The sequence below is a fragment of the Bufo gargarizans genome, chromosome 1 (genome assembly GCF_014858855.1).
Source record: "Bufo gargarizans isolate SCDJY-AF-19 chromosome 1, ASM1485885v1, whole genome shotgun sequence".
Lineage (NCBI taxonomy): Eukaryota > Metazoa > Chordata > Amphibia > Anura > Bufonidae > Bufo > Bufo gargarizans.
Window position 1 is genome coordinate 480,087,832 of NC_058080.1, and position 23,260 is coordinate 480,111,091.

Below are 23,260 nucleotides of genomic sequence, written 5' to 3' on the forward strand. Positions count from 1 at the left end.
GTATGGAGGTCAAAATATGGCCATGAAAAGAAAAAAATAACTTTTTCCAAAGTTTTTAGTTTTTTCAGTATTAAAACTGAAGAAAAACTATATAAGGGCACATGCGCATGACCATTGGATGTTTTGTGGTCCGCAAATTGCGGATCCACAAAACATGGATACCAATCGTGTGTATTCCGCATTTTGTGGAACAGAAGGGCCGGCCCCTAATAGAACAGTCCTATCGTTGTCTGTAATGCGGACGATAATAGGATATGTTCTATTTATTTGTGGAACAGCCATATGGACGCGGAATGCACACAGAGTAATTTAAGTTTTTTTTTGCGTCCCTATTGAACTGAATGGTTCCGCATATTGGACGCCCAAAAAACATTTGTGTGCATGAGCCCTAAGTGAGAATGCTGTAGACACGAAACCCATAAAACTGTGGTGAAATTTGTTTTTTTTCCAGCTTCCCACTACATTGTATGCCACTAGAACGTCCAACTTTTCCCACAAAAGCAAGTCCTCATATGGCCATGTTAATGGAAAAATAAAAAAAGTTATGGATCTGGGAAGGCTGGGGGTAAAAAACGGAAACGGAAAAAGAAAAGAAAAGAAAATACCCATTTCCTGAAAATGTTAAGTAGAAGGTCTATGCACACAGCATTTTCATTCTTGACCAAGCTATTCTTGATTCGTAAGATCTGTCCACGCTCTGTAGGCTGTATAGTGAGACTGTATATAGGCACCATCACGGCTGACATTCCCATTTATCTTCTCGCTTCCCGTTTCTTCTTCAGGACCATCATATTTACTCCAAACAGAACACTTCATAGTAGAAAAGTACATTTATTTTTTATATCAAAGCATTTCACTGGTGATCGTAAAAATATAAATATGTAACTATGCCCCCCATATAACTTCATACTTCTAGTATTTGTGGCTTTTCCCCAAAATGGACTGTTTGCACCCCTGCATGACAAAGCAGGGTACTAATAGGCACTTGGTCATATCTGTTCATATCACGATGCAGGAAATGGACTCTGTTACCTGCAACAAAAAACAAGAACATCAATAGACATAAAAAACTGTGATATCCCCATGCCAACAGACTCTAAAATATAATGAAGGTTTGTGATGTCACCGCTCATCTCAAAGTTTCCAAACTGTATTCCAAAGCATTCCTCCTGTTGTGAAGAAATAGCAGGGGTCTGACTTAGCAGAAACTTCTGTGGGGCTTGACAGGAAATGGGAGTGCCTAATATCTGCCATTTTACTCCAAAATTTTTGTACAATTTTGGCATAAAAATATGTCTCAAAGTAAGCTGACCAATAGTTGGTATAGAGTTAGAGAGAAGTGTCCATCCCCGCACCAGATTTATCAGCCTGAGCCCATGTGATAAATCTGGTGCAGGTCTACACAGTCTGTCACAGTATCAGTTCCATGGCTGTTTTTCTATAACCTCAATATAAAATCAGTACTGTGCATGAACGCCTCAGATCTCACTGCTGTGTATTCTAATGCCTCCTTCCCTCCCAAAGATTCCTGCATTGGTGAATAATTCAATCTATAATCACTGTTATGAGCATTTTCTATGCTTACACTCAAATGACTCTTCACAGAGCTACCTGGAGACCGGCCATCATCCAAAGGCTCCTTATCCTCGTGCTCCTTTGCAACTCCACTGGCACATGTGAAGTATCCACCCTGCATTTGGCTGGAATATTTATTGCAGCAAATAAACCATACTTCTGTCTCTTTCAACCTTACATACCTGGCCCTACTATTAATGCTCCACCTTGTTGTGCTGGATCCCCTTGGAAATCAAAAGCAGGGCTTTGTATTGCTCTCCAGAGGCTTTTGATGCTTCCAGTGATCATGTTCGATTTCACATGGGGGCTTCTTGCTAAAAAACAGAATCATACTTCTTCATTAACCCTCTAAACAACAACAAAACAACATTACCGATGAACACTATCTCTCGTGATTTCTACTGTGCGTCCCACCTGGTTCTGACCTCGGCTCATCTTTTGAGCACTCTCTGTATCTTGTTTTCGTACTGCTTTGTCCTCCTGGTTCTGACCCATTTACGTACGACTCTGTCTTTGTGTCTTTTGTGTCTAGGTGTTTGTCTGTCTTGGCACCTTAGTAACATAGAGACTGTCGACCAGTTGCAGTCTTGCTACCTAGGACTTGCATAGCAAGTAGGTAGGGAAAGCGGTCTGGGTTCTAGGTTAGGGCTCACTGTCCGTGTGTGTCCCTACCTACAGGCATTAAACATTACTAGCATTTATTGTGAGCTGCACAGGTACCAACAGGCTTAAAAATATACTACAGACTTATCAATGCTTTTTCAAGGGCACTGCAAAAAGGTGTCCTATTTTTATGCACTGTCTAGGAATTTACAGACAGCTTGTAGCCTTAATACTAACCCTGATACTCAGGTAATGAACTAGTTCCACAATAGAGATGGGCAATGATGAGGATCAATGTGCCATGATGAAGATCTATGCACTGCACCCTTAGTTTCCTTGCTTCAGTATAAAGGAGTTTTTTGGGTGTTTTTTTTTATTTTTTTATGATCTATCCTCAGGATAGTAGAAAGAACAACACGTGATGCCAGAGTCGCCTCCAAACCATTGTTTATTGATTTACTTCATGTTACATAGTAACATACAGTTGCAAGTAAAAGTATGTGAACCCTTTGGAATGATATGGATCTCTGCACAAATTGGTCATAAAATGTGATCTGATCTTCATCTAAGTCACAACAATAGACAATCACAGTCTGCTTAAACTAATAACACACAAAGAATCAAATGTTACCATGTTTTTATTGAACACACCATGTAAACATTCACAGTGCAGGTGGAAAAAGTATGTGAACCCTTGGATTTAATAACTGGTTGAACCTCCTTTGGCAGCAATAACTTCAACCAAATGTTTCCTGTAGTTGCAGATCAGACGTGCACAACGGTCAGGAGTAATTCTTGACCATTCCTCTTTACAGAACTGTTTCAGTTCAGCAATATTCTTGGGATGTCTGGTGTGAATCGCTTTCTTGAGGTCATGTCACAGCATCTCAATCGGGTTGGGGTTAGGACTCTGACTGGGCCACTCCAGAAGGCGTATTTTCTTCTGTTTAAGCCATTCTGTTGTTGATTTACTTCTATGCTTTGGGTTGTTGTCCTGTTGCAACACCCATCTTCTGTTGAGCTTCAGCTGGTAGACAGATGGCCTTAAAGGAAACCTGTCACCATGATTTTGCGCATAGAGCTAGGGACATGGGCTGCTAGATGGCCACTAGCACATCTGCAGTACCCAGGTCCCATAGCTCTCTGCGCCTTTATTGTGTTAAAAAAAGTTTTGATTGATATGCAAATTATCTGATATGAGTCCTGTACCCGGAGATGAGTCAAGCCGAAAGGAGCCCAGCACCGCCCCGCGTCCTCCGAATCTCCTCCTTGTTGGCTGACGTCACAGAGCTGGAGCGCCGAAATCTCGCGATGTGTGAGCTAGCGCATGCGCAGTGTCGGCATCATGTTCATTCCCTGTACTGGCATCAGCACAGGGAACGAACTGCGCATGCGCTAGCTCGCGCATCGCGAGATTTCGGCGCTCCAGCTCTGTGACGTCAGCCAGCAAGGAGGAGATTCGGAGGACGCGGGGCGGTGCTGGGCTCCTTTCCGCTTGACTCATCTCCGGCTACAGCACTCATATCAGGTAATTTGCATATCAATCAAAACGTTTTTTTAACACAATAAAAGTGCAGAGAGCTATGGGACCTGGGTACTGCAGATGTGCTAGTGGCCATCTAGCAGCCCATGTCCCCAGCTCTATGCGCAAAATCATGGTGACAGGTTTCCTTTAAGTTCTCCTGCAACATGTAGTGATAAACTTGGGAATTCATTTTTCCTTCGATGATAGCAATCCGTCCAGGCCCTGATGCAGCAAAGCAGCCCCAAACCATGATGCCCCCACCACCATGCTTCACAGTTGGGATGAGGTTTTGATGTTGGTGTGCTGTGCCTCTTTTTCTCCACACATAATGTTGTGTGTTTCTTCCAAACAACTCAACTTTGGTTTCATCTGTCCAGAGAATATTTTGCCAGTACTGCTGTGGAACATCCAGGTGCTCTTGTGCACAGGGCCGGCCTTTGGGGTGTGCGGGCTGTGCGGCCGCACAGGGCGCCATAGCAACAGGGGCGCCGGGCGGCCGACAGCCCGCAATGTAATATGGGCAGGCGAGGCGGCACTTATGTTTTCCCACGGGGCGGGCCCCCCCCCCTCCTATATTCAGCAGGGGGCGCCCGGCGCCCGTTGCGGTTTAAAAAAAAAAAAGTTGCTTATATAAGTTGGGGGCGGCTGGCGTCGCCCCTCACTCTGCGCCGCCTGAGTGGCTGAGGCTGAGCGCTTGCCGCTCTAAAGAATCCTGCGCCTGTTAATGTAGCGTGGCCGAGCTCTGTTAGGTCCGCGGTACAGGAGCTTTTGTTTCCTGTACCCGGCCGGACTGACAGGAAGTGCTCACTTAGTGTGCACTTCCTGTCAGTCCGGCCGGGTACAGGAAACAAATGCTCCTGTACCGCGGACCTAACAGAGCTCGGCCACGCTACACTAGAGGTGGAGGTGGGACGTGGGAGTAGAAAGAGAGTGACAAGGGGGGAGGGGGGAGGAACGAAAGAGAGTGACATGGGGGGGGGGAAATAATGAGAGTGGGGGGGAAATAATGAGAGGGGGGGGGGGGGAAATAATGAGAGTGGGGGGGGGGGAAATAATGAGAGTGGGGGGGGGGGAAATAATGAGAGTGGGGGGGGGGAAATAATGAGAGTGGGGGGGGGGGGGAAATAATGAGAGTGGGGGGGGGAAATAATGAGAGTGGGGGGGGAAATAATGAGAGTGGGGGGGGGGAAATAATGAGAGTGATGGGGGGGGAAATAATGAGAGTGATGGGGGGGAAATAATGAGAGTGATGGGGGGGGAAATAATGAGAGTGACAAGGGAGGGCGGGTGGAATAATGAGAGTGACAAGGGAGAGGGGGGATAATGAGAGTGACAAGGGAAGGGGGGGGGGAAAGAGTGACAAGAGAGGGAGGGGGGGGGGGAGAGAGTGACAATGGAGTCCCCAGAGCCAGACTGCAGCCAGAGTCCAGATCATCTAATTGTCCTGGCGGTAAGTAGACAATGCAATATGTTTATTATTTAATTGTTTAGTTATTAATACTACATTGGAAACGAATTTTCTCAGCTGGACACCGGCCGACACTGCGCATGCGCTGGGAGCCTCACCAGCGGTTAGGGTAGGGAAAAAGCACTGGCCCGTACGTAATTTTTCCCTTCCCTAACCGCTGGTGAGGCTCCCGATGCATGCGCAGTGTCGGCCGGTGTTCAGCTGAGAACATCCATCCGATCCCTGCGCCTGCACATTGGCCCATAGTTTTTCCCTACCCTAACCGCCGGCGAGGCTCCTGGCGCATGCGCACTCTGCTGTGAAATTTCCCTAACCTGTCGTTGTGCGCCTGCGCGGCGCTGCACACCTCCTCACGTCATGTCCGGTGCGACCGGAAGTGACGAGGGTAGGGAAATCTCACGAACTAGGGAAGTATAACATTACACCGGCCTTTGGGGTGTGAGGGCTGGTAACTACTTGGTTGGATAGTCAGCCAGCCTATGCCATGATGCCAGCAACAAGCAGTGTTTTTTTTTTTTTTTGGGGGGGGGGGGGGGGGGCGCCACAAGGTTATCTCGCACAGGGCGCCTGAACACCTAAGGCCGGCCCTGCTTGTGCAAACTGTAAACCTGCAGCAATGTTTTTTTTGGACAGCAGTGGCTTCCTCTGTGGTATCCTCCCATGAAATCCATTCTTGTTTAGTGTTTTACGTATCGTAGATTCAGTAACAGGGATGTTAGCATATGCCAGAGACTTTTGTAAGTCTTTAGCTGACACTCTAGGATTCTTCTTCTCATTGAGCAGTCTGCGCTGTGCTCTTTCAGTCATCTTTACAGGACGGCCACTCCGAGGGAGAGTAGCAGCAGTGCTGAACTTTCTCCATTTATAGACAATTTGTCTTACCATGGACTGATGAACAGAAAGGCTTTTGGAGTATCTTTTTTTTTTTAACCCTTTCCAGCTTTATGCATAGTACACAAGGCCGAAAAAAGACATTTGTCCATCCAGTTCGGCAAGTCCATGCAAGTCAACAATTCTTAATCGTAGGTCTTCTGAGAGCTCTTTTGTGCGAGGCATCATTCACATCAGGCAATGCTTCTTGTGAAAAGCAAACCCAGAACTAGTGTATGTTTTTTATAGGGCAGGGCAGCTGTAACCAACACCTCCAATCTCATCTTATGGATTGGACTCCAGTTGGCTGACACCTCACTCCAATTAGCTCTTGGAGATGTCATTAGTCTAGGGGTTCACATACTTTTTCCACCTGCACTGTGAATGTTTACATGGTGTGTTCAATAAAAAAAAATGGTAACATTTAATTCTTTGTGTGTTATTAGTTTAAGCAGACTGTGATTGTCTATTGTTGTGACTTATGAAGATCAGATCACATTTTATGACCAATTTGTACAGAAATCCATATCATTCCAAAGGGTTCACATACTTTTTCTTGCGACTGTAGATAGCTGGTGAGGATCCATCGGCAGACACTCTGCTGCATTTATGGTTACCATGGGTGAGAGACTTTAGTGCTGCTCTTAAAGTACCACTTTATTCCAGAAAAATCCCTAATCCTTAGTTCTATTATTTGTATGTGAGATGCTGTGCTGCCATAGGTTTTTGTTTGCTGTCAGCATGTTAGCTTTATGGATGTGCACCTGTGACTATGGATGTGCTAGTCTTAATTTTCTTGCAGTATCCTCAGGATAGGTCATCAATCTGAGATTGGTGGGGTCTGACTCCTGACACCCCTGTCTATTAGCTGTTTGAGAAGCTTACCAAGCACAGAGCCATCCGTTGGAAAGCGCCTCTTCTTGGTATTGCAGCTCAACCCCAATCACTTGAATGGGACTGAGCTGCACCTGGGTCATGTGACTGAAGATGACCTCAAATTACCTAGGAAGAGGCCTAAGCTCTCACGGAGAGCCGGGGCTTCTTCATACTGGTGATTAGTGGGGGTGCCATGAGTCGGACCCCCGCTCATTTTGAGGATAGGCCATCAATATCAAAATCCCAGAGAACCCCTTTAAGATGGCCCATAGAGTAAAACAGAGAGAACACCCCTTTCTGCTACATTCCCTGCTACACAACTGGCGTGAACTTCTGCAAAAATAGTCACAGACCAGTAACTGAACACACCCCGATTAGGACAGCTTATTTCATGTAAAATCCACCTTAAAGTACAAAGAAAAACAACCAGGGAACATGATATTAATAATTCAGTGGTCATTACCTGAACTAGAAGACTCTCCTTTTTTCATGCCCAGTTTGCAATAGATATCTCTGTTAGTATCGACATATATTTCATGATTGTATCTGGTTAAGGCACAAAATTGCTGAAAAAAGCACAGAAAAGTTATCAGCTTGTTCTCCGTGCAAGGCAAACATAAAGGGGCATGTACATAAGTCGTCACTCACAATTGTAAGGAATGATGCCGTTTTCTACTTGTGGTGCACTTAGTACATACATTGTGAGTAACATTTATACTATTAGACCCTTGTCCAACATTTAAAGGGAGCCTGTCAGGTCCTATATGATACTCACTCTTACTTCAGTGCTGTCTCACTCATGTATTAAAGGTACTGTCCCTTCTGGACATTTATGCTAGCAGGACTGGCCTTAGGTGTTCAGGCAAATGCATGCAAAATGTGCATAACGGATGCTTAAAATACAAGATAAAAAAAAATATATATTCTGTTCCTCTGATGGATCAGAACAATGGAAAACTAAATGGTAATGTGAACCCTGTCTTATGCCTCATTCACACACCAGTGTTTGGTCAGTGATTTCCATCAGTGATTTTGAGCCAAAACCAGGTGCAGCTGAACACAGAACAGGTGCAGATCTTTCCCTTATAGCTTATGTCTGTAGAGGCTCCAATCACTGATGGAAAAATCACTGACCAAAAGGCCTCATGCATACCACTGTGCCGTTTTTTGCGGTCTGCAAACCGCAAATCCGCAAAAAACAGAAGCCGCCCGTGTGCCTTCCGCAATTTGCGGAACGGAACGGGTGGCCCATTGTAGAAATGCCTATTCTTGGCCGCAAGACGGACAAGAATAGGACATGTTCTATTTTTTTTACGGAGCAACGGAGTGCTGTCCGCATCTTTTGCGGCCCCATTGAAGTGAATGGGTCTGCATCCGAGCCGCCAAAACGGGGGCTCGGATGCGGACCCAAACAACGGTCGTGTGCATGAGGCCTAAGGCTACGCTGTATGCGGACCCATTAATACGGTTGTGTGAATGAGCCCTAAGACTGATCCTTAGGCATGTTGTCAGATACCTGTGTCAAGTAAGCGTGTCATTGATATGTAATTTTTTTATGAACAAAATAAGGCTAATTCTAGTTTCTATTTCTCATACTTTTACCTGTACATGTAGATAGGATGACTGCCCAATGACAATAAGTCTTACACCTGCAGCCTTAAAAGAGACAAAACACATAAAAGAAAAACGTTGTTGCATCAAAAGCGAGTTATTATTTTAATATTGTTACAATAATGCACTGAAAATGTGAATTGAAATAATCTTAAATTAAATCTGTCAGCACCAAGCTACAGTAGACGGTGTATGGTGTAAGTGATGCCTAGTCCGGTTATGCAGTTGGTCCCACAAACCAGCAGTAAAATGGAGGACTCCTCTTTGAGTCCTCTCCGTTATATGCGTGAGCTCGGGAGTCCTCTCAAGGCATATTACGGCTGATTTGTCCGAGCACAGAATGAGCGTCACCTACACTCTACACCACGTACTCTAGTTTGGAGGGTGTTTTGGATCGGACAGATTCTTTTTAAAGGGTATTCCTATGAAAAACATTACTGTGCAATGAATAGGGCATTTTACATGGAGTTTTATTGGTATATACAACCCCAATTCCAAAAACAGAATAACATAAATGTCAAATATCATATACCCAACTCCGTTAGAAAAAGTTGAGACATGCTTAACAAAAGGCTGGAAAAATAGGTTGTACTAATAAAAAACAGCTGAAGAAGCAATTTTCAACCAAGTCACATGACTGGGTATAATAAGAGCATGTTAGAGACGCAGTGTGTCTCGGAAACAAAGATGGGCAGAGGTTCCCCAATCTTCGAAAAACTGCATCTAAAAGGTGGGGAACAATTTCAGAAAAAATTTCAAAACCACCTACAGTACATAATACTGTATCATCAACAGATTCAATCTGGATGCTTGTGGTCTACCGGCCCTCAGATGGCACTGCATTAAAAACAGGCATAATTCTGTACAGGAAATCACTGCGTGGCCTAAGGAAGACTTCCAGAAATCATTGTGAACACAGCCCACAGTGCACTCCACAAAGGCAAGTTAAAGCTGTATCATGCAAAGAAGAAGCCATATGCTAACACAATCCAAAAATGATGCCATGTTCTATTGGTCAAAGCTCATTTTAAATGGACTGAAGCAAAATGGAAAACTGTTCTGTGGTCAGATGAATTAAAAATTCAAAATCTTTTTGGAACCATGGGCGTCGTGTACTGTGGACTCAAGAGGAGAGGGACCACCCAGGTCGTTATCAGTACACAGTTCAAACGCCTGCATCTCTCCTATAGCGTGGGTAGCTTACACATCTGGAAAGGCACTATTAGTGCTGAACAGTATACAGAGTTTTAGAACAACATATGCTCCCAGACAATATCTTTTTCAGGAAAGGTCTTGCATATTTCATTAAGAAAATGCTAAACCACATCCTGCAGACATCACAACAGCATGGCTCCACAGAAGAAGAGTCCGGGTACTGAACTGGCCTGCCTGCAATCCAGACCTTTCATCAATAGAAAACATTTGGCCCATCGTGAAACAAGAAATATGGCAAAGAAGACCCAGGACTGTTGAACAGCTAGAATCCTTTATCAGACAAAAATAGGACAACATTCCTCTCCCAATACTCTAGCAATTGGTCTCCTCACTTCCCAGATCTTTAAAAACTGTTCCGCTGTCCAACTCCCACCAATCAGCTAGTAGAGGCAGTAGAACCTCACAGCTCTGTCCACTGTGTAGGGCAGGGATGGCCAACATGAGGCTCTCCAGCTGTTGGAAAACTACAACTACCAGCATGCCCAGACTACCTACAGCTATCAGCCTACAGCAGGGCACGGTGGGAGTTGTAGTTTCACAACAGTTGGAGAGCCGCAGGTGGACCATGCCTGGTGTAGGGCTTTTGGAATGTGGAGATACAAAAATGAAAAAAAAGCATATTTACCTCTTGTTCTGGCTCCTTTGGCCTACAGTGACATGTCCCCAAGCTACACATCACATGCCCTTTGGGGGGGATTACCACTGCATCATTCATTGACTACAGTGCCGCACGTGACCCTGTCCATGCCAGAAGTTTACATGTAGGGAGCGCAGTGAAGAGAGTGTTGGCCAAATGAGCTAGAACCATGCAACAGTTTGTGATTAAGTCCAGAGGTCCGGAGTGGAGGGATGAGAATTTATACACTTATGAAAGGCTGGAATAACACTTTAAGGCAGTGGTCTCCAACCTTTGGCTGTCCAGCGCTTGCAAAACAACAACTCCCATAATGTCCTGATAGCCGCAGTCGGTCAGGGCCCAATTGGAGTTGCAGTTTTACAACAGCTGGAGAGCCACAGTTCGGAGATCACTGCCTTAAAGGGTAGAGCTATTTCCCCCCATGTCAGGTACTAACAGAAGCGTAAAAGAAGACCAGGAATCGTTGGAAATTTCTAATAAAAGTACATTATTTGTGTATCTTGCTTAGGCCTCATGCACACGACCATATGTATTTTGCGGTCCACAAAAATACGGATGACGTCCGTGTGCATTCCATATTTTGTGGAGCGGAACAGCTGGCCCCTAATAGAACAGTATTATCCTTGTCTGTAATGAAGACAATAACAGGACATGTTCTATTTTTTTGCAGAACAGACATACGGAAACGGAATGCACACAGAGTACTTTCAGTTTTTTTTGCGGACCGAATTAAAATGAATGGTTCCGCATATGGTCTGCAAAAAAACGAAATGGACACGCCCCTCAACCCCTATAATGCCCCACAAAATGCCCAGGCCCCTCACACAGGTTATACTTGGGCTCCCTGGCACCCACGTCGCTCCTGGTGGAACGAGCCTCCCTAGTGTCACCTGCGATGCTGGGGAGGCTCATCCCCGTCGCGGCCTGCTATTGGCTGCAACCCCCTCCCCACACATCAGAAGCGACGCGGGTGCTGGGGAGCGAGGGAAGTGTAACCTGTGTGAGGGGCCCAGGCATTTTGGGGGACGTTATAGGGGTTGGATAACCCCTTTAAAGGTTGAAAATGCTAGTTTCTTTCTCACTGGAATATCCCTTTAATAAAGTTCTAGTTGCTGTAACTGAGGAATGGCACAACATAAAGGTATATGAAAAGATGTTCCAGAATTTTTACTACAGGAGACATGTCAGGAGAGGTGACAGGTCCACTTAAAATACAATACCCCATCTAGAAACTTGTACTGTACATTGCAGATACTCAGTGCTGTATCATTGTTATAACATTACTTATCATACATTATTTATTCATGCATATATTTATTATTATTCTTTTATTGCAGTCCATACCTGTAGAAAGCTTTTCGGTATTTTAGCCAAATCTTCCACATATTCTTTACATGTATAGCAGAGGAAATTCTACAAAAAAAATAACATGTTTCTTAGCAACTGTTAAACAATGAATCAGTTACTGGTTAGACTGGCCTGGTCATACACTAATTCCCAGTTCATCAAAAGTAGAGGGCACCAATATGCGTTTTACTAACTTCTTTAGTTAGTTTACACGCATAGCCTCTTATTAATAAGCTGAGCTTAAAGGGGGTATCAAATTTTAAGAAAAACCCCCACATGTGCCAGACCCCTCACTGGTAATATACTTACCCCGCTCCTCTCGCCGCTCCTGGTCTCCACACCGCCGCTGCTTCTTCTCCCTGTACACGGATAAAAACATCCGGTGTCAGGGGGGGGAGCAGCCAATGGCAGACGGGGACGAGTCTCCCTAGCATTGCGGGTGACACTAGGGAGGCTCGTCACCGCCTGCCGTTGGCTGCTTTACCCCCCCCCCCCCGACACTGGATGTTTTCATCCGTGTGCAGGGGGAAGCAGCAGCGACAATGCGGCGCCGGTAGCTGAGTAAGTATATTACCAGTGATGGGCCCGGCACATGTTGGTGGGGGGTTTCCTGAAATTGGATAACCCCTTTAAATAATGATATAAGGTCTCATGCTTATACACACTATACAGGGAGTGCAGAATTATTAGGCAAATGAGTATTTTGACCACATCATCCTCTTTATGCATGTTGTCTTACTCCAAGCTGTATAGGCTCGAAAGCCTACTACCAATTAACCACTTCAGCCCCGCTAGGTGAAACCCCCTTCATGACCAGGCCACTTTTTACACTTCGGCACTACACTCCTTTCACCGTTTATCGCTCGGTCATGCAACTTACCACCCAAATGAATTTTACCTCCTTTTCTTCTCACTAATAGAGCTTTCATTTGGTGGTATTTCATTGCTGCTGGCATTTTTACTTTTTTTGTTATTAATCAAAATGTAACGATTTTTTTTGCAAAAAAATGTCATTTTTCACTTTCAGCTGTAAAATTTTGCAAAAAAAACGACATCCATATATAAATTTTTCGCCAAATTTATTGTTCTACATGTCTTTGATAAAAAAAAAATGTTTGGGCAAAAAAAAAAAATGGTTTGGGTAAAAGTTATAGCATTTACAAACTATGGTACAAAAATGTGAATTTCCGCTTTTTGAAACAGCTCTGACTTTCTGAGCACCTGTCATGTTTCCTGAGGTTCTACAATGCCCAAACAGTAGAAAAAACCCACAAATGACCCCATTTCGGAAAGTAGACACCCTAAGGTATTCGCTGATGGGCATAGTGAGTTCATAGAACTTTTTATTTTTTGTCACAAGTTAGCGGAAAATGATGATGATTTTTTATTTTATTTTTTTTCTTACAAAGTCTCATATTCCACTAACTTGCGACAAAAAATAAAAAATTCTAGGAACTCACCATGCCCCTCACAGAATACCTTGGGGTGTCTTCTTTCCAAAATGGGGTCACTTGTGGCGTAGTTATACTGCCCTGGCAATTTAGGGGCCCAAATGTGTGAGAAGAACTTTGCAATCAAAATGTGTAAAAAATGGCCTGTGAAGTCCGAAAGGTGCACTTTGGAATATGCGCCCCTTTGCCCACCTTGGCAGCAAAAAAGTGTCACACATCTGGTATCACCGTACTCAGGAGAAGTTGGGGAATGTGTTTTGGGGTGTCATTTTACATATACCCATGCTGGGTGAGAAAAATATCTTGGTCAAATGCCAACTTTGTATAAGAAAATGGGAAAAGTTGTCTTTTGCCAAGATATTTCTCTCACCCAGCATGGTTATATGTAAAATGACACCCCAAAACACATTCCCCAACTTCTCCTGAGTACGGCGATACCAGATGTGTGACACTTTTTTGCTGCCAAGGTGGGCAAAGGGGCACATATTCCAAAGTGCACCTTTCAGATTTTGCAGGCCATTTTTTACACATTTTGATTGCAAGGTACTTCTCACACATTTGGGCCCCTAAATTGCCAGGGCAGTATAACTACGCCACAAGTGACCCCATTTTGGAAAGAAGACACCCCAAGGTATTCCGTGAGGGGCACGGCGAGTTCCTAGAATTTTTTATTTTTTGTCACAAGTTAGCGGAAAATGATGATTTTTTTTTTTTTCTCTTTTTTCCTTACAAAGTCTCATATTCCACTAACTTGCGACAAAAAATAAAAAATTCTAGGAACTCGCCATGCCCCTCACGGAATACCTTGGGGTGTCTTCTTTCCAAAATGGGGTCACTTGTGGGGTAGTTATACTGCCCTGGCAATTTAGGGGCCCAAATGTGTGAGAAGAACTTTGCAATCAAAATGTGTAAAAAATGACCGGTGAAATCCGAAAGGTGCACTTTGGAATATGTGCCCCTTTGCCCACCTTGGCATCAAAAAAGTGTCACACATCTGGTATCGCCGTACTCAGGAGAAGTTGGGGAATGTGATTTGGGGTGTCATTTTACATATACCCATGCTGGGTGAGAGAAATATCTTGGCAAAAGACAACTTTTCCCATTTTTTTATACAAAGTTGGCATTTGACCAAGATATTTTTCTCACCCAGCATGGGTATATGTAAAATGACACCCCAAAACACATTGCCCAACTTCTCCTGAGTACGGCGATACCAGATGTGTCACACTTTTTTGCTGCCAAGGTGGGCAAAGGGGCACATATTCCAAAGTGCACCTTTCGGATTTTGCAGGGCATTTTTTACACATTTTGATTGCAAAGTACTTCTCACACATATGGGCCCCTAAATTGCCAGGGCAGTATAACTACCCCACAAGTGACCCCATTTTGGAAAGAAGACACCCCAAGGTATTCCGTGAGGGGCATGGCGAGTTCCTAGAATTTTTTATTTTTTGTCGCAAGTTAGTGGAATATGAGACTTTGTAAGGAAAAAAGAGAAAAAAAAGAAAAATCATAATTTTCCGCTAAATTGTGACAAAAAAAAAAAAATTCTAGGAACTCGCCGTGCCCCTCACGGAATACCTTGGGGTGTCTTCTTTCCAAAATGGGGTCACTTGTGGCGTAGTTATACTGCCCTGGCAATTTAGGGGCCCAAATGTGTAAGAAGTACCTTGCAATCAAAATGTGTAAAAAATGGCCTGCGAAATCCGAAAGGTGCACTTTGGAATATGTGCCCCTTTGCCCACCTTGGCTGCAAAAAAGTGTCACACATCTGGTATCGCCGTACTCAGGAGAAGTTGGGCAATGTGTTTTGGGGGGTCATTTTACATATACCCATGCTGGGTGAGAGAAATATCTTGGCAAAAGACAACTTTTCCCATTTTTTTATACAAAGTTGGCATTTGACCAAGATATTTTTCTCACCCAGCATGGGTATATGTAAAATGACACCCCAAAACACATTCCCCAACTTCTCCTGAGTACGGCGATACCACATGTGTGACACTTTTTTGCAGCCTAGATGCGCAAAGGTGCCCAAATTCCTTTTAGGAGGGCATTTTTAGACATTTGGATCCCAGACTTCTTCTCACACTTTCGGGCCCCTAAAAAGCCAGGGCAGTATAAATACCCCACATGTGACCCCACTTTGGAAAGAAGACACCCCAAGGTATTCAATGAGGGGCATGGCGAGTTCCTAGAATTTTATTTTTTTTGCATAAGTTAGCGGATATTGATTTTTTTTTGTTTTTTTCTCACAAAGTCTCACTTTCCGCTAACTTAGGACAAAAATTTCAATCTTTCATGGACTCAATATGCCCCTCACGGAATACCTTGGGGTGTCTTCTTTCCGAAATGGGGTCACATGTGGGGTATTTATACTGCCCTGGCTTTTTAGGGGCCCTAAAGCGTGAGAAGAAGTCTGGAATATAAATGTCTAAAAATGTTTACGCATTTGGATTCCGTGAGGGGTATGGTGAGTTCATGTGAGATTTTATTTTTTGACACAAGTTAGTGGAATATGAGACTTTGTAAGAAAAAACAAAAACAAAAACAAACAAAAAATTTCCGCTAACTTGTGCCAAAAAAAATGTCTGAATGGAGCCTTACAGGGGGGGGGGGGGGGGGGGGGTGATCAATGACAGGGGGGTGATCAATGACAGGGGGGGGTGATCACCCATATAGACTCCCGGATCACCCCCCTGTCATTGATCACCCCCCTGTCATTGATCACCCCCCTGGTAAGGCTCCATTCAGACATCCGCATGATTTTTTACGGATCCATGGATCGGATCCACAGAACGCATGCGGACGTCTGAATGGAGCCTTACAGGGGGGTTATCAATGACAGGGGGTGATCAGGGTAATCAGGGTGATCACCCCCCTGTCACTGATCACCCCCCCTGTAAGGCTCCATTCAGACATCCGCATGATTTTTTACGGATCCATGGATACATGGATCGGATCCACAGAACGCATGCGGACGTCTGAATGGAGCCTTACAGGGGGGTTATCAATGACAGGGGGTGATCAGGGTAATCAGGGTGATCACCCCCCTGTCACTGATCACCCCCCCTGTAAGGCTCCATTCAGACATCCGCATGATTTTTTACGGATCCATGGATACATGGATCGGATCCACAGAACGCATGCGGACGTCTGAATGGAGCCTTACAGGGGGGTTATCAATGACAGGGGGTGATCAGGGTAATCAGGGTGATCACCCCCCTGTCACTGATCACCCCCCCTGTAAGGCTCCATTCAGACATCCGCATGATTTTTTACGGATCCATGGATACATGGATCGGATCCACAGAACGCATGCGGACGTCTGAATGGAGCCTTACAGGGGGGTTATCAATGACAGGGGGTGATCAGGGTAATCAGGGTGATCACCCCCCTGTCACTGATCACCCCCCCTGTAAGGCTCCATTCAGACATCCGCATGATTTTTTACGGATCCATGGATACATGGATCGGATCCACAGAACGCATGCGGACGTCTGAATGGAGCCTTACAGGGGGGTTATCAATGACAGGGGGTGATCAGGGTAATCAGGGTGATCACCCCCCTGTCACTGATCACCCCCCCTGTAAGGCTCCATTCAGACATCCGCATGATTTTTTACGGATCCATGGATACATGGATCGGATCCACAGAACGCATGCGGACGTCTGAATGGAGCCTTACAGGGGGGTTATCAATGACAGGGGGTGATCAGGGTAATCAGGGTGATCACCCCCATGTCACAGTTCACCCCCCCTGTAAGGCTCCATTCAGACATCCGCATGATTTTTTTACGGATCCATGGATACATGGATCGGATCCACAGAACGCATGCGGACGTCTGAATGGAGCCTTACAGGGGGGTTTTCAATGACAGGGGGTGATCAGGGTAATCAGGGTGATCACCCCCATGTCACTGATCACCCCCCCTGTAAGGCTCCATTCAGACATCCGCATGATTTTTTACGGATCCATGGATACATGGATCGGATCCACAGAACGCATGCGGACGTCTGAATGGAGCCTTACAGGGGGGTTATCAATGACAGGGGTGATCAGGGTGATCACCCCCCTGTCACTGATCACCCCCCCTGTAAGGCTCCATTCAGACGTCCGCATGATTTTTACGGATCCATGGATACATGGATCGGATCCGTAAAAATCATGCGGACGTCTGAATGGAGCCTTACAGGGGGGGTGATCAATGACAGGGGGGTGATCAATGACAGGGGGTGATCAGGGAGTGTATATGGGTGATCACCCGCCTGTCATTGATCACCCCCCTGTAAGGCTCCATTCAGACGTCCGTATGCTTTTTGCGGATCCGATCCATGTATCCGTGGATCCGTAAAAATCATACGGACGTCTGAACGGAGCCTGACAGGGGGGTGATCAATGACAGGGCGGTGATCAATGACAGGGGGGTGATCAGGGAGTTTATATGGGGTGATCAGGGGTTTATAAGGGGTTAATAAGTGACGGGGGGGGGGGTGTAGTGTAGTGTGGTGTTTGGTGGGACTGTACTGACCTACCTGAGTCCTCTGGTGGTCGATCCTAACAAAAGGGACCACCAGAGGACCAGGTAGGAGGTATATTAGACGCTGTTATGAAAACAGCGTCTAATATACCTGTTAGGGGTTAAAAAATTCGGATCTCCAGCCTGCCAGCGAACGATCGCCGCTGGCAGGCTGGAGATCCACTCGCTTACCTTCCGTTCCTGTGAGCGCGCGCGCCTGTGCGCGCGCGTTCACAGGAAATCTCGCGTCTCGCGAGATGACGCGTATATGCGTCCAGGAGGAGTAAAGCAACCACCTCCCGGACGCATATGTGCGTACAGCGGTCGGGAGGTGGTTAAGCATATTAGGTGATGTGCATCTCTGTAATGAGAAGGGTTGTGGTCTAATGACATCAACACCCTATATCAGGTGTGCATAATTATTAGGCAACTTCCTTTCCTTTGGCAAAATGGGTCAAAAGAAGGACTTGACAGGCTCAGAAAAGTCAAAAATAGTGAGATATCTTGCAGAGGGATGCAGCACTCTTAAAATTGCAAAGCTTCTGAAGCGTGATCATCGAACAATCAAGCGTTTCATTCAAAATAGTCAACAGGGTCGCAAGAAGCGTGTGGAAAAACCAAGGCGCAAAATAACTGCCCATGAACTGAGAAAAGTCAAGCGTGCAGCTGCCAAGATGCCACTTGCCACCAGTTTTGCCATATTTTAGAGCTGCAACATCACTGGAGTGCCCAAAAGCACAAGGTGTGCAATACTCAGAGACATGGCCAAGGTAAGAAAGGCTGAAAGACAACCACCACTGAACAAGACACACAAGCTGAAACGTCAAGACTGGGCCAAGAAATATCTCAAGACTGATTTTTCTAAGGTTTTATGGACTGATGAAATGAGAGTGAGTCTTGATGGGCCAGATGGATGGGCCCGTGGCTGGATTGGTAAAGGGCAGAGAGCTCCAGTCTGACTCAGACGCCAGCAAGGTGGAGGTGGAGTACTGGTTTGGGCTGGTATCATCAAAGATGAGCTTGTGGGGCCTTTTCGGGTTGAGGATGGAGTCAAGCTCAACTCCCAGTCCTACTGCCAGTTTCTGGAAGACACCTTCTTCAAGCAGTGGTACAGGAAGAAGTCTGCATCCTTCAATAAAAACATGATTTTCATGCAGGACAATGCTCCATCACACGCGTCCAAGTACTCCACAGCGTGGCTGGCAAGAAAGGGTATAAAAGAAGAAAATCTAATGACATGGCCTCCTTGTTCACCTGATCTGAACCCCATTGAGAACCTGTGGTCCATCATCAAATGTGAGATTTACAAGGAGGGAAAACAGTACACCTCTCTGAACAGTGTCTGGGAGGTTGTGGTTGCTGCTGCACGCAATGTTGGTGGTGAACAGATCAAAACACTGACAGAATCCATGGATGGCAGGCTTTTGAGTGTCCTTGCAAAGAAAGGTGGCTATATTGGTCACTGATTTGTTTTTGTTTTGTTTTTGAATGTCAGAAATGTATATTTGTGAATGTTGAGATGTTATATTGGTTTCACTGGTAAAAATAAATAATTGAAATGGGTATATATTTGTTCTTTGTTAAGTTGCCTAATAATTATGCACAGTAATAGTCACCTGCACACACAGATATCCCCCTAAAATAGCTAAAACTAAAAACAAACTAAAAACTACTTCCAAAAATATTCAGCTTTGATATTAATGAGTTTTTTGGGTTCATTGAGAACATGGTTGTTGTTCAATAATAAAATTAATCCTCAAAAATACAACTTGCCTAATAATTCTGCACTCCCTGTAGTGTCAAAATACATACTTTATGTGGTGCAATCTGAAGGCAATTAACCCCTTCCAAACACCATTTTGTCAACCTTCTTGACACAGCCTAATTTTGCAAATCTGTCATATGTGAATTACATATGTGGTAATAACTTTGGAATGTTGTTTTACTTATCCAAGCGATTCTGAGATTGTCATGGAGAAAAGGAGCGCCATAAGGTTTTTGGAGAGCAAATTGTGCTGGAATGAAGAGACCCCATTATGGAATGTACACCCCTCAAGGAATTTTTTTAGTGGTGAAGTGAGCGCTTTGACCCAATTTGACCTCAAATATATTTATTTTTCACAAGGGATAACCAATTTTTTTTCTTAATATGGCAAAAGCCCATATATGATCATAAACTATTATATGGGCACACCACAGGGCTAAGAAGGAAAGGAGCGCCATTTTTGGAGGGCAGATTGTGCTGGAATGTTTTTTTAGCTCCATGGCGCATTTGAAGAGACCCTGAGATACACCTCCAATGGAAACCCCCCAAAAGTGACCCCATTTTGGAAACTACACCCTTCAAGGACTTTATTGAGGGGTGTAGTGAGTGTTTTGACCCCACAGATATTTCATAAAATTAAGTTTTTATGTCACCATTTTCTGCAAAACTTTTTTTTTCTGCCGTTGGTCTTGTTTGAGGGCTTATTTTTTGCAAGGTCAGTTGATGTTTTCATTGGTATCATTTTGGGCTACATACGACTTTTTGATTACATGATATTATGATTTTTGGGAGCCAAGATGATCTCTGGTTCAGAGCAATACAATATATGCTGTATTGTACTGCAATAAAACTTACAGTTCGCCTGTGGGACCCAGCCTTGGCCCTTGGCAGCCTCCATAGCTGGCAGACCCGGAAGCCATTGTAAGGTTTCCAGCTACCATGGGCACCCTGTGATCGCATCTTAGGGAGTGAATGGTTGAAAGCGGTAGCCCATCTCCTTCCATAAACTTCTTAGATTCTGTATTCAGCATTGACCACTGCATCTAAGGAGTTAATCAGTTGGCATCAGCGTTTTCATAGATGCCAGCAGATACAGCAGGGGTCTGGCTATCAGTTGCAGACAGGCCCCTGTGCCTGCCCAATCAGTGCACCATACATGTATGGCGGAATACGGGAGGGTGGTCATCATTACTTAGGCTACTTTCACACTAGCGTTCGGGGCTCCGCTTGTGAGTTCCGTTCAAAGGCTCTCACAAGCGGCCCCGAACGCTTCCGCCAGCCCTAATGCATTCTGAGTGGATGCGGATCTGCTCACAATGCATCAGTCTGGGAGTGTTTGGCCTCCGCTCCGCTCAGCAGGCGGACACCTGAACGCTGCTTGCAGCGTTCGGGTGTCCGCCTGGCCATGCGGAGGCAAACAGATCCGTCCAGACTTACAATGTAAGTCAATGGGGACGGATCCGTTTGAATATGACACAATATGGCTCAATTTTCAAACGGATCCGTCCCCCATTGACTTTCAATGTAAAGTCTGGACGGATCCGTCTGAGGCTACTTTGACACTTAGAATTTTTTTTACAATATAATGCAGACGGATCCGTTCTGAACGCAAGTGTGAAAGTAGCCTTACCTGGCAGACTCCAAACTGCTGCTCTTGTTTGGATTTGTTTAACCGGCTGCAGACTGCACATGACATCACTGAGGCCATTGATTGGCTGCAGCGGTCTCATGTTATCGACATGATGTCACCGATTCAGCCGGATAAACAGATCTTGACTCTAAATAGACAGAATATATTGGAATAAATGCCCTGATCAGCTATCCATCTCTGGTAATCTAGTACCCATAATAAGCATGCATGGGATAGGCATAAGGCCATCCTTCATATAAGATAGGGCCAGGGGCTATCCATAGTATTCAGTATATTGGGCAGACTAGATGAGCCAAATAGTTCTTATCTGCCGACACATTCTATGTTTCTATGTAATATCACTACTTTGTGAAGATACAGGAGGCTGATTATTTCTTTTAATAAAGCAGAATAGTAAGATCAGGGTGCTCTTACCCGCACAAAGATTATGATGGCTTTTCTATCTCGGTATAAGTCCCCAAATTCCAAACTGTTGCCATTCTGATCTCTCACCAGGCAGGTGGCAGCTAGTTCCAGGTCTGGGTGATACATGGCGTTCCACACATCGGTATTATTGGCATCCGTACTCCTGCCTATTTGCTGGATGACAGGGAAACTTTCTGTGGCCATGTTGCTTCCCTCGTCAGCTGGGTGGGATATAACACTCCCTCTCTAGCTGGGATAGTTTGTAGTAACAGTTGCTCTAACATAGGCGGAGTTTCCCCAGGAACAAGAGCCTGCAAGCTACAGTGCACGTTAACCCCTTGAGTGACGTAGGCTTTCACTACTGTACAGTTTATACTAGAAAAACTCAGTATGTGGACTAATGGAATACTTATGTAGCATTAGGAAAGAGTCATCAGAGCACTGCGGTAGCTCTCAAATATCATGCAGTAGGTTACTTCTGTGGGAAACCAATATATCTAAATGGTGTAAAGAAAAACTGGCTTAGTTGCCCATAGCAACCACTCAGATTTCACCTTTTATTTTCCAGAGGAGCTCTGAGAAATGAATGTTAGAATCTGATTGGTTGTTAGGGGCAGCTAAGCCAATTTACCAGTTTGATAAATCTCCCCTGATAACGCTATTCTCTGGGTCAGTGTGATTAGCACAACATATGTATTTTCACAATAAAAACTTTCTGGGGTGAACTTATCAAACTGTGCTAGACTCCGAACCATGCAAGGCATTGGCAGAGCAGAATCAGGAGCTCAGCTTTGCACATTGATCCTCTGCCTGTGCCCTGCCAGGCTTTAGGAGGGCAGCACTCGTACAGGCAGGAGCAGAGATATGGCGCTCAGTGCAGACGCTGAGAATTCTGTACTCCCATACATAGCAGTGTACAGGAGTAGGGATTGCAAAGTGCTATAGGCACCGGAACTTCTGGTGCCCATGTTGCATGGAAAACCAAAATAAGTACCGTATATTAGAAATGATTAGGGCATTTACAGTAGCTTTTAACAATAGTTTAGATATACTTTAAGTATTGATGATTGGTGAGGATCCAACTCCCCTCACCATGGTCAATCGGCATTTGAAAGGCGCTAACTAGTTACCGTACATAGTGCAGTTGAAAAAAGACACAAACCATCAAATTCAATAGAGAGATGGCTGTGAATTAAAGGGGTTGTCCGCCTTTTTTCAGATCGGCGAGGGTCCGACCCCAAGCAGCCCCACCGATCAGCTGTTTGAAGAACTTGTACGAGCGCTGCCTTCTCTTCATTGTTTACCTGCTCACCATTGCAACTGCAGCGGTGAACAGGTGTCATTTCAGCTCCTCCGTCCCCATTCACTTCAATGGGTTCCTTCCTGCTCAAGTGCATAGAGGGGAGCCATCCCGTTGAAGTGGATTAGGACGGAGGAGCTGAAATTACACCTGTTTATTTTTTTATTTTTATATTATAAATTACAGTTGCAACGGCGAGCAGGTAAACAATGAAGAAAAGGCAGAGCTCATACTCTTCAAACAGCTGATCGGTAGGGAGTCAGCCCCCCACTGATCTGATATTGATGACCTTTCCTGAGGAAAGGTCACTAATGTAAAAATAAAAAAAGCAAACAACCCCTTTAAGGGAAGGGGACTGAGAAACAAAAAGTCTACCCATTTTTCTAAGCATTTACGTTATTTAGCTAAGCCTTTTTTTAAACCATCCACTCTTTCTGCTGT

General features: G+C 44.9%; 1 protein-coding gene across 2 annotated transcripts; it reads right to left on the bottom strand.

Moving 5' to 3' along the window:
- Positions 1-357: 357 nt before the first annotated feature.
- PRXL2C (peroxiredoxin like 2C) lies at positions 358-21,743 on the bottom strand. 2 transcript variants are annotated; one of them, XM_044287680.1, is made up of 7 exons: positions 21,529-21,743; positions 11,725-11,793; positions 8,520-8,573; positions 7,381-7,483; positions 1,758-1,889; positions 911-1,032; positions 358-810 (listed from the first exon to the last, which is right to left on the bottom strand). In XM_044287680.1, the coding sequence occupies exons 1-7, from the start codon at positions 21,721-21,723 to the stop codon at positions 667-669; spliced, it is 819 nt and encodes a 272-aa protein (XP_044143615.1). In that variant the 5' UTR covers positions 21,724-21,743; the 3' UTR covers positions 358-666. The 2 variants fall into 2 exon arrangements, with proteins under 2 accessions (XP_044143615.1, XP_044143623.1); XM_044287688.1 differs by lacking the exon at positions 8,520-8,573.
- Positions 21,744-23,260: the final 1,517 nt, after the last annotated feature.

Coding starts and splice junctions, on each gene's coding strand:
- PRXL2C (XM_044287680.1), bottom strand. CDS start 21,723: ATGGCCACAGAAAGTTTCCCTGTCATCCAGCAAATAGGCAGGAGTACG. Junction 7,484..8,519: donor CATCCTATCTACATGTACAG/GTAAAAGTATGA, acceptor TGCTTTTTTCAG/CAATTTTGTGCCTTAACCAG. Junction 811..910: donor AAAAGCCACAAATACTAGAA/GTATGAAGTTAT, acceptor TCTACTATGAAG/TGTTCTGTTTGGAGTAAATA.